This window comes from Bidens hawaiensis, unplaced genomic scaffold (assembly GCF_021521415.1).
Source record: "Bidens hawaiensis isolate Kalapana, Puna unplaced genomic scaffold, B.hawaiensis_p1.1 tig00010467_1, whole genome shotgun sequence".
Classification (NCBI taxonomy): domain Eukaryota; kingdom Viridiplantae; phylum Streptophyta; class Magnoliopsida; order Asterales; family Asteraceae; genus Bidens; species Bidens hawaiensis.
The window spans coordinates 299,564-312,079 of NW_027491799.1; the positions used below are offsets into that span (position 1 = coordinate 299,564).

The 12,516-nt window shown below is 33.5% G+C and overlaps 2 protein-coding genes across 2 annotated transcripts in view; one reads left to right on the top strand and one right to left on the bottom strand.

The window, feature by feature from the left end:
* Positions 1 to 12,516, bottom strand: part of LOC143535355 (leucine--tRNA ligase, cytoplasmic-like) — a 129,453-nt gene that overhangs the window by 29,973 nt on the left and 86,964 nt on the right. The window lies entirely within an intron of this gene.
* On the top strand, positions 2,110 to 3,637 carry LOC143535329 (uncharacterized). Its single transcript, XM_077029613.1, has 3 exons — positions 2,110 to 2,370; positions 3,192 to 3,288; positions 3,363 to 3,637. The coding sequence occupies exons 1-3, from the start codon at positions 2,121 to 2,123 to the stop codon at positions 3,433 to 3,435; spliced, it is 420 nt and encodes a 139-aa protein (XP_076885728.1). The 5' UTR covers positions 2,110 to 2,120; the 3' UTR covers positions 3,436 to 3,637.

Genomic DNA, 12,516 nt, shown 5'->3' on the forward strand with positions numbered 1-12,516 from the left:
ATTATCCTGTTATATAATATTACCAAACAATATTGTAAAATAAGCTAATTCCTATTCATGACACATGTGAAGAAAAAACAATGTAACTTAGACCATATAATATACAGCATTAGCTAAGCAATGTAACAAAATTTAGCTAAATTAAAATATTTAGCTTTTCAGTTATTTTATAATTTCTACGTCATAAAGTCTATGAAAAACAACAAATAATGGTTAGACCATATACAACTATATATACGTATTTTAGAAATGATATTAAGTTTTATACTTACATGTTGATTTTGGAAATAGCTACTTCATGATCCTTAACTGAAGAATTATAGGGCATCCCACCAGGTGGTAGAGGTGATCTTTAACTCTTGCAGCTTCTTCCCTGGCATTAAGTAAGATGTCTTAGAGCCCATATTTTGCATCGAAAGGTGCCATAAGGTGACACCTTGTTTCATTGTTTGCGATGCTTGACATCATGAAGCATAATAGCCCAGCATTAGATGCCATTTCACGAGCTTTTAATTCCTAATAGCCTGGCATCATATAGCATGGTACTACAGAGTTAGACAACTTAGGGAGCTCCTCAAAGGGCTAGTTCTCACTCTGTTTTAGGGACCACCAAGACTGCCTTTCCCTATGTTTCCTAGTTTATATAGGTTCAATATCATCTGCTAGCGCTTCTTCATTGCTTGGTCGAGACTCGTTTATCGGATTCTTTTTCATTCTTCATGGACTCTCAAGTGACTTACTTTTTTTTGGCCATTCTTGTTGTCTTTAGTCGTCCTCTTTTCTTTAGAAGCTTTTAATTGAGATTTATGCCTGCCCAAAGGCTAAAGGGGGAATTACATGCCCTACTAATTGGATAGAAGCCTACCCAACTATTAGCCTACCTTATTCATATCGATCCAGACAGGAGAGACACTCTTTAAAGTGAATAGAAGCAATTCCTTTTATAAGCTTGAAAATAGGCGTCGTAAATCAATTCAAATAGATAGGGGAGTTCCAGACCAACAACAAGCCCTTTATGTTTCTAATGTCCTAAGCGAAGGCAATGCGGTGAAAGTCCAATAGATCCCATGTTTTTCTTATCGCTCCACATTGCTCACGACCCAAAATCTCTTAGATGGGAGGATGTGAATACGTATACATCAATGGAGCAACTTCATTCCAGTCGTAGTCTTAATCCTATATTTAATAAAAATCTCCGTCGTGTCTGGCCCCCTCAATCTTTCTATCCAGAGTGAGTCAGGCGGCTAAGCCATTCATCTTGGTAAAAGAAAAAGTTTTCCCACCCTCTAAATATCCATAAATGGAATCAGTTTGAGGGAATTACACCGCAGTCAAAGCCAATAAGAAAAGTTAGGTCAATAGGGACTCTTTCCGATTAGTGCATCTAGCACTTCCAATTCATTTCGAGTTAGAAATAATCAGTTCCCCCCTCCACTTTTACCTTTTCTAGGGTAAAAGGCCTCCTAAATGGATTACTAGTTCCTTCCTCTCCAATCAATGCTAACTCTATCTTCCTCTCTTGTTATTTAGGAGATTTCCCGATACATAAAGAATTATAGTTATATTTAGTTCTCAAAGGGGAAATGAAAAAGAGCTGTGAGTTCAAGCTAGTAAAAAAAATAGAAGTCAAGTCCTCACAGTTTCTCTATCCCACTGTCAAAAGAAAAAAAAGACAACAATCTAGCTTCTGTTGCTACTTCTCTTTGTAAATACCATTCACTTAGTTATGTTTAGTGTTTGATATATAAATTTTAAGAGGTGCAATTATATTTGAATCTCTATCTTTATCTTTATAAAAACGCATTATTTAAAATTTATTTTTATATTTTTTTATTCTTTTGCATCTCATTCTCTATCTCTACCTTTAAATTCTTATTTTATTGTTTCTCTATCATTCTTCCACTCTTTAGGTATAAACCCAAATCCTAAAATACAAACCCAAATCCAATTGCTTAATATATCATCTTTAAATTATAGAGATTTTGAGTAGACAAATAGTGAATTACAAGAACTAAATGTTAAAACATCATAAACTTCAAGTGCCTAACCCGCAACTGCTAACTTTCTACAAAACTAACCCCACCGTCTATCAAACAAGCCCCTAGATCGCCACTGCAAAAATGTCATCCAAAACCCTAATTCGACCCGGATTTTCGCTGTTGACCCGTATTTTCAACCCGGTTCTTCTTCAACACCCGACTCGTCAGATTGCTCCTCAGATCTCCGACATCAAACCGCTGCCATTTCCATCTCAGAACCAGACTCCGATTAATTTGATCCAAAATGAATCAGAAACCCTAAAAAAAGTTTGTTCCGAAGGGTTTCTTTATCCCTGTGGCCTTCCTTCTCTCAGATTCTTCCTTCCTGATGGTAATAATAATAATATTAATAATATTTGTAATAATTGCTGAAGTTAATTTTATGATTATGTTTTTAAAGCATTGGTGAAGTTTAAGTGGTAGGTTTGATGAGTATAAGCTTTTAAATATACCTAATTGAACTTAAGTTAAGAATTAGGTCAAATTAACTTATGTGTTCATGTTCTAATGTGTATTATTTATTAATTAATGTGTTAACATTTTTATCTGTTTTTTATATATTTTGAGAAACCTCAAACGAGCCTAAGCTTGAGTCAAGCTCGTTTGCAGTACCTTCTTGGCTTGAGCTTAACCCACTTTTACAAAACTACACAAGGTTTGTTATTTGTTAAGATCTTTCCATACAAGGCTCGAGTCAGGCTCGATAACTAAACGAGCGTTATTTGAGGCTTAGGCTCGGGTTTGCTAAGGCTTGGCTTGTTTTGAGTTTTTTTTATTGATTCAATCTCGAATAGCTTGTGAGCGGCTCGGCTTGTTTGCATCCCTAGTTAAATGACATGCTATAGTTATTAAACGAAGTATACTTTGGATCACATATAAAAAGTAAAAAGGAAAACTGATAAATCAAATTGCTAGGTAGTAAAACATAAAGTTAGTTGCAAGACAAAACTGATAAGATGACAATTGTGATAGTTGAGTTATGTTGTATGGATGCGTCACTTGTTGTACGCTTTTGACAGCTATCATCCTTGCACATTCTGGATTCTGATATACATCTTAAAAAATGAGTCATCTTAAAAATATGTTATATGATATTACAGGCTTACAGCATTCATCTCATATTGTTATTTTTGTTAATATCTTTTTTCTCAGGAGATGATTCATCATCAAGTGAGCCATTACTATGCATCAAAAGGACCTACCAGCCTAGCAACTTGAGACGCAAAAGGGTTCATGGTTTCTTGGTTCGGTAAGTCAGTTTGTAGTTTTTATGCACTTGTTACTTGCAGTACACGTGATTAAAATTTCATTTAATATATGCAGTAAATCAACTAAGGGAGGTAGACGTGTTATTGCTAGGAGGATTGCCAAGGGTCGGTATAGAATCACGGCTTAGGGAAACTGTGGTTTAGCCTTGGTAGCAAATTAGTTTGGATTTTGAGATCTAATGTCATGTTATTGATGGGTTTGAGCCTATTTCCATGATGGTTGGTCATGGCTGCATAAATGTGCCTCCAGTTCCCCTTGCTTTTCTGGACTTGTTAAATGACATTGGACACTTGAGCTTGTGAAAGTTCACTTTTTTTTGGTTTGTTGTATCATTATCTACAGCAGCAACATAAGTTGAAAAAGTTAATTCTTAGAGTAATAATGGTAGCAGTTTTGTTATATCATCGTCTCATAAACCTTTGTCAATGGCTTTATTCCTTCAACCAATGTACATAGCTGATTTTGGTCACCATTAAGACCACCTGCGACTTCTATCATCATTTCACGTCTCTATTCTTCAGCCATCTCCACCCCACCACCACCGCACAAACCATCCTCCTTTACAAGTGCTTCACTTCATCGGTCGTCAATATTAAAGAACTTACTTTGATGCATTATGTTGATTTAAGGTTCGATGCATGTGTTTTGGATGTTTGCCTCTATGAGGCTGATTTAGGATTTGCAAACTCTTAGGGCTATAGTAATCAATCATTGCAATAACCATCAGTTAGTCGATACCATCACCGACGGTGCCCAATCGTCACCCTGTCTGCCCCTGTTGTCTTCACCATCGTCGCTCCTTTGCCGCCGCCCTTGCACCTTTGCCTCCATCAATCCATCGTTATTGACACAGTACCGCTGCCACCATTGTTTGCTGGGTGTTGTTGTCGCCAACTACTGTTCATTGTCGTAACAATCGTCATTTCTATCTTCGTATGTATCATCCGTGGAGGATGGGGGTGCCAACGGGGCAGTGGAGATGACAACGACAATGGCAGGGTGGTGCAAACAAGTAGGCAACGACAAATGCAACATCGGTGAGTGTCGAATATTCCAATTCCTTAGTTTAGTTTCTTCATAGTTTGGAAAGAAGGTAGAATTCCTTTACAGTTTACACGAAAAAATTGAGTGGATTAATTTTTTTATTTTTTCCAATTTATTTCTCAACCAAATGCGGTAAGAATAAAATTATACCTTAAATTCTAACAAATTCTATCTACCAAACACATTGATAAATAATTGTGTTTCAAATTTGTTACTTTGACCAAAAATTTGTTAAGAGAACGAGACTCGCAGGATGTGGGAAGTAAATTAACTCCACCTATCTTAAGACACCTTTATCTTGATAAGACAAAAAAAGGTTTTTAAGCAAAGTTTCATTGGAATTGATTAATACCGTACTTTAGAGCACCTTAATTTTATAAAAATTTTTTTTTTATAAAATTAAGGTGCTCTTAAACTACGGTATTAATCAGTTCTAACGAAACTTTAATTAATTAAATACCTCAATGACAAATGATATTTGTAACTTTAATTAAAGACTTAACTACGCAATGGAATGGTGCTTAACGTTTCATGAAAGTAACAATATTGGGTATTAACATTTAAAAGTCACTTGTTTAGGTATTCAACTTTCAATTTTGTAACAAAGTTGGGTACCAAGTCTAACATCCGTTAAAAAATTAACAGAATGGAAGGATGCTTTCGTCATATCCTAAAAACTAAAATATATATAAATATGTTATCTTCATTATATGATATTATCATTCAATACCCAAAGTCTGATCGATCATTGTCAACTGGTATCGTTGGCCTTGAAGGACTCGAATTTGAAATGATGGTAGGCGAAGGGTGGCGGTGGGTAGTGAGTGAGTAGCTGTGATGCAAAGGAGATCGATTAGACTTTCAGTATTGAATGATAATATCATATAATGAAGATAACATATTATTATATATAACAATTAGGAAGTTTGATGCCACTAAGTGTCGATTGAGCCAATTGACGGCACCGTAATGAACATAACGGACCGAATTCGCGTAGGCTCACAACCTTAACGACCATGACCGACGACGTTCGGGTTTTACCAACGTCCAAGTTTACTGACTGACACCACCCATTGGTCCACCTCGAGTTTTATATTTTTATCGTTTTTAGCTTTGGTAGCGTAACGAAAGTAGCCTAAACCGACAGAATTTATGTCGAGTTACCGCCTCAAGGCCCTGAACCGACAATGTTTCGGTTTTACCACTGCCTGGGTTTCCTGACCAAATAAATATCGAATATTTTATTTTTTTTATATGTTAATTTGATAAATTTATTTTTTGGGTTTAACGCTTAGGTTTTACCAACATTGTTCATACCTTAATGAGCATAACCGATAATATTTGAATTCAGGTTGACTTACTGTCGTAATACTTGGGTATTACAACACCTGAGTTTCAACGTTGAGGTTTTACCAGCTGTCTCGGCTCCACGCGCCGGGTAAACACTAGTTTATATTTCATTTAGTTTTTAGGATATGACGAAAGTACCCTCCCATTATGTTAAGTTTTTAACGGATGTTAGACTTATTACCCAACTTTGTTAAAAATTGAAAGTTAAATACCCAAACAAGTGACTTTTAAATGTTAATACCCAATGTTGTTACTTTCATGAAACGTTAGACATCAATTGTGTAGTTAAGTCTTAATTAAATATATCACAAGGCGTGTAAATTATTAAAAGATTTTGATAAAAGATATCTTATCTTTAGAAAAAATAAATTAAATACCTAAAATACATATATTTGACTATATAAGCATGTCTAACGCCTAATAAATAAACAAAAAGAATAAATATTTCCTCTATATGTTTGATATTTGGAGGTGTAGTGGTTTTAACTACATATAATTGTTAAAGTACCACGTTAGTATTACGTAGACAGTGAGACCTTAAGTAAACTGTCATTTCACAACTCACAAGGTGTTGGTTTTAACTAAAAAAATAAACTAAAGAAAACAAATAAGAATGTGTGAATAGTTAAGTTTTGGCGACTGCGAGTTTTGGAGTTTCCGATGTCCACTACATATGGTCTTAAGACCATGTGTAGTCGATGGAGCCCCCGACGGAGCATTGTGTGCCATGTGACGTCACGTCACTATCGGGGATTATACACAAAATGGGCATGGTGGATAACCCCTTCCAATCATTTTATTTTATTATTATTTTAGTATTTAAAAATATAAAAGGAAATGAGAAAGGCAGCCAATCATCTTCCACCTCTTTCCCCCCACCCATCTCTTTGTGGGAAACGTTCTCCCCACATCAAAACACCCTATAACGCCCACTACACATGATCTAAACAAATTTTTATAGACATTTAAACACATGATATATTACTATATAGTTAGAAGCGTGAATATCACATAAGTTTTTATAACTTACAAAAATACATAAAGTAACGTAATTCTCTTCCCATTATATCACTTGTACCACAGTGAAATGCATTTATGATTTATACATACTATAAAATAATAATATGTTGAATGTTATTAAATATATAAAAAAAAGAATGTGATTTTTCAAGACATGATGTACAAGACATATAAAAGGCTATACCAGAATTAATATTATTATAATATAATAATGAAGTTACTAGGGTTGACAACACTCGACTATCACACAGCCAGTGGGGTGGGGGGCTGGTCCGGGTACAACTATGAGAAACTGAGGACAACAGACTAACCATCAGTGGTCCTCCAATGAGTTGTCACCAACTATATATTAAAAGAAACAATTGATTTGATCACTTTTACTTGCTAATATATGTTTACGAGCAATCAAGTTATGTAACTAGTTATATACATAGCACTTGGATTAGTTGGGCTATTCCGTCTTATAATTCTTTATTTTCCAAATCATATTTTTTATTCTCATCACTTCCTTCCTAAAAGGCTAAAATCATAAAAGTGCACTTATTCAAGATTTATTTTTTTCCAAAAGATCGGTGATGAAAAAAGTGAGTGATCTGGGAAAAAAATAGTTAACAAAATATATTGATTTTTTTTCCATGGAAAACGGAAATGGGGAAAATATTATCGGATGAGCGACATAAACGGGGTGCTTGAAGAAACCAAAGTGTGCCCTATGTGTGAGGAAGTAATGAACTCGGTGGAGCATGGGTTAATTTCATGCTATGCGGTGACAATCAAGTGGTAATTCATAAGTAATTGGTTTGGTATACTCCGTTATGCTTTACCGGTTAGAGATCTACTTTAAGAGCATTCCAATGTGAGGGCCAAAAGATGGAAGGAAGAGGGCAATCCACTCGATTATTCTCACGAAATGTTTGTGTTTGTGGAAGACGATAAATGATGTCTTGTTCAATAGACGAGTTTTTTGTTCTTATGGGGTAAATAGGAGGGGGGGGGGGGGGGTAGTGGGACTAGAATGGGAATAGTGGTATAGTTTTTTGTTTTGATGTATTATGTCCCTTGGTGCCCGTGGTGTTAACTGGTTGCATAGTATTTGATGTATTGGTGCTTGCGTATGTGTGGAAGCTAGTTAGTTGCTAGTTTCTTTTCGTTGTTTAAGAAAATTGGCTTTAAAAAAATTCAAAATAGGTTCGTTTAATAAAAAAAATAAAGGATAATGAGTTATAATAGACTAATTAAATTGAAAGACTTAATTATTATTATTATTATTATTATAAATCATAGTAGTAGTAACTAACAATAATTAAAATAGTAATATTACTAACAACAAAAAAATAGCTACCTATTATAATAAAGTAAAATAAATGGAGACACTTGTCATGTTTTGGTTAATTCTTACAAATTTTTCCCTCAAAAACTAATATACCCTAATATATGTAATAAATCAATAATTATTCACTTTCCTTTTACACTATATTTATATAATATCTACATATTTTTATAAATATAAATATTAACATATTATTTTACTATATATTTCAAAATACTTGGTGAATTTCATAAATCAACAACAAATCATGTTTCTCAAATAAAAATTGTTTCGGGTTTTTTGTGGAAGTTAAATTTGATTTTATGGGTCAAAAGTTGGTAAATAGATTGTTTTGTACAAGTTAACTGCATTTAGGTCAAAATTTGTTACGGGTCAAAAATGAAAATTTTGAGTATTTTTAAAAGTTTGACAATGCAAAATAGATTTATCGTTAAATTTGTTATGGGTTTAATGTGTTGACTTTAAAATGTCAAAAGTATGAAAGTTAGAATTTTAAACATGATTCAGGTTTCAAGTTTTTTTTAAGGGCATTTTTTGAAATAAACAAAAGGTTCGGGATTTGACAAATTGACTATTTTTCTCTCAACTTTTAAGGGCATTTTTTGAAATAAACAAAAGATTGCGAACACTTTCAACATGGCACCCCCATGCCTATCAATGCTTCTAACTTTTATCAAATTTGAAATATTTATGTCAACATTAATTTTTCCTTCAATAGTGATCAAAACGTTATATGAGAAGCATGTCATGCAAAATTATGCTCAAATGAAACAAAATATTCACAAAATTTAATGGGTTAACATGTTATTTTTTATGTTATCATTATGACAAAGTTGAGAAGCCCTCTGAAACTTATCAAAATCTTTTTTATGGTGTAGCTCAGAAAAACATAGTTCTTGAAGAACATCCATTGCTGCAATTTAATATCATACTTTCCTTTGATGGGTGGTAAATTTATAAATATATCAATAAAGGTAACGTCTCTTTTGTATTCAGGCTAAGTGGTTAGAACTAATATCGTATGAGAAGTCTTATTTTCGAAATTGGTTCATAACCAAAATTCTTTCAATTATACATTTATGACACCGAGAATGAATTTTTCAATAGAAAGAAGCATTCTCGGGTACGATTTTGCATGGCCATTTTTTTTATTAAGTTCATTTAACAAAATCATTTTGTGATATAAATAAAATTAATTTATGATACAAGCATAGATGTAATACCCTTTTTTCATATACACTATGTAATTGTTTGTTTTACTTATAATTTTATAATTTGAATTATCCCGTGTGTAACACGGGCTCTAAAACTAGTATAATAATATATTAATATACGCATGAATTTAAATACCATACCAACTATATTAATAATTTAATATGTATTTATATGTATATATTTAGTGGACAAAATTTTTTGTCAGTACTCTAATGCTTGATGTATATTGGATTCACAAAAGGTATAATAACAATCATTTGAAATGCCATTTATAAGATTTATTAGATGAGGTTATCATTTTGGTAGTTTTTGGTCATACAATAACACCGCAATTTCATGACAATCAACTAAAACACATATTAACAACAACTCTTCAAACCGTGTTGAACAAATGCACTTTATGAAGTCAATCTTCTATATGGGACAAAAGGATAAACTAAAAACATGTAGATCCAAAATAACACACATATCATCATATAAAAAATACAGAAGTTGATTTTTATTTGAAAAGTTATTTATATATTTAAAAAGAAAATGTTGAGAAGCACATTTTTCTTCCACCCTATATCTAGAGTTTTAGATGACTGGATAATGGGACAGGTCAGAAATATTATTGAATCATTATATCAAAAAAATTATATAATAAAACAAACAGAATTTCAAGATAAAAACAAAAAACAGTTAGGACAACTTAGGTCAAGTCTGTCAAAACATATTTAGGATCTCAAGATATATTAACACACAGTCAATATATCTACGGGTTAAAATGACCCGGGCCACCTATCTTGTAAGTACTAGAATCACTTGTCTGAGAAGTAAATCCAGCTACTCACCTGACCACTCTCTATCACCACTCCAAATCAAGCAATTACTGCATGGTAGAATCCCAATGAAATCTTTATAAAATATGCATATACATACAGATAAATGTGTATCTATATGTGCACTCAGATTCCTTTTCATTTGTCGTGTAGGGGTCCTTATCTCACAATATATATGTGTGATGTGTCTATTTGCATTCATAAAGTTACAAGCTGGTTTATCACATTGTCAATTTGTCATCATAATGTCAAAGGGAATGAAGTCAAGATTCTTTAGTTTTGTTGTGATAATGGGACATATTGTTAGTGTAAATTGCAGGCATTTGGCACCAACTGCAAATGCAATACCTCCACAGCAAGTGACAATGGCCTTTCAAGAGGTATGTCGGCTTTACTACATACAAAAATAAAAAAATAAGTTGATGCTTGGGGCTCATATTTACAGGAGCTTTTTTAGCCTTTTTCATGTTCGATTCTTTATTTCCGATCATAACTAACTCAGCTCTTAACCTTTAGAATTTTTTTATTGGAATTGTATTTCTTTTTGCATTTTAAAAATGATATCCACAAAATATGAGTTTTATTTTCCACGTGTTACTCTCTTAAGCAAAATAAAGTATTTTCTTTTCGTGAGAGGACCCTGTTTTTAAAATCTTCCAAAATATTTGTCTAAGTAATTTTAAGGGCCCCGATTTTTTTAAGCCCCGTATGCATTCAATTCTTATTCGGTTATTTCTTTTCGATCACAAGTCACTCAACTCTTAATCTCTCTCTATATATTTTTTTGGAATTGTATAATCTTTATTTTTAACCAACTTAATTTTTTTAACTGACAAATAAAAAGATCTAATTACAATAGAGAGACATGTAAGCGGACAAAGTTGTTGTTCTTCGGCTTCGTTGGGTTACCGTGCACGATCTGCTGAACTCTTTTCAGAAACGTAGCAGCATCGGGGTCAAGAGACCCAAATGTATCGAAAGTTTTTGCATTTTAAAAATGGTATATAAACAAAACGAGCTATTATTTCCCAAGTGTTACTATCTTAAACAAAATGAAGTATTTTCTTTTTATGGGAACAAGTAAAGACCCTTAAATTAGGAATCTTCAAAAAGTTTGCGATGCATGTGTTTCTATCTCATTTGACTATTTTGACTAGTGGGTGTGTTTCAAGATTTGAAAAGGTTGAAATGTTGGTGTGTTTTGAAGGGTAATAGTGTGGTTGAGAACAGAATAGGATCAAGCCCACCTAGTTGTGAACACAAGTGCTATGGGTGCAGTCCATGTGAAGCTACGCAGGTGCCTACCATTGGTGGTCGTGTAAATGTGAGCATCCAGTACTCGAACTATGAACCGGAAGGGTGGAAATGCAAGTGTGGTCCGACCTTCTATAGCCCGTGACGGTTCGGTCAAGTGTGGTTAACACTTAACCCAACAGGATCTTTGATTTTTGGTTAGACATAATGTACTTAAAAAATTGTGAGTGCGAAACTTATTTAGTGTAAAATTGGTATATTTTTGGTTCTGTAGCAATGTAGTAGTAGTACTGACTTTTGGTTGGGGGTAGTTGTGTAATTTTATTATTAAATAATTGTATGATTAATTTACTTTTTCTTTTTGTTTTTGTTTTTCATATGAAAGTGGTGGCTTTCACCGTTGCTTGTCGTATCAACTTGTACAGTTGTACTTCGTAAGAGAAGGTTTATATATTTTGTCTCCATTAAAAACTAGGGTGGGTAATCACTCGTGTAGTAGCGTAACAGGTCAATTTCGTATGATGTTTATATGGCAACATAGATAAAGAGATTGGCATGTTCGGAATCAAAACAAATGTTCACAGTCTATTTTATAAAACACTAATAATAATATGCTCTTACCCTCCACGTATGCTGACTTCTCATCCCCATGATCAAGTCGTTTAGTGAAGTTGAGCTTCTCACTTTTGGGCTAATCAAGATGAAAGATGTGTTGCACACTTGCACCCAAACGAGTAAACCTTTATCCTCAAACTTCACGATAAAACCTAAAAAATCTTCTCATAATACAACCTATGTTTAATGAATTTAAAAGTTAAGCCATCCGGACATGAGGTTTCCCTTTTCACAATCTTATACCATCCATTTAAGTTCCATCATCAAAATCGAAATCATTGCCAGGGATTTAAACTGAGTGCGTATGAGTCGCAGTGTCATCAACATTGGATATATAGTAAAAACACCTAGGTTTTTTATTATATATTAGTTAGCTCCACCTCCGAACTACTAATTATCCAAAGTTCATTGGTTCTTGAACTCTTTTTTGTTATCCTTTACGATCCCGTTGAAACTTGTTTTTGTCCACATTCATATCCCATTTGATAACCGTTTCAGGCATTGCCTTTTCATTTAGTCCATTTCCATAACCAACGTTTTCAAATTAAGTCTCCTCTCC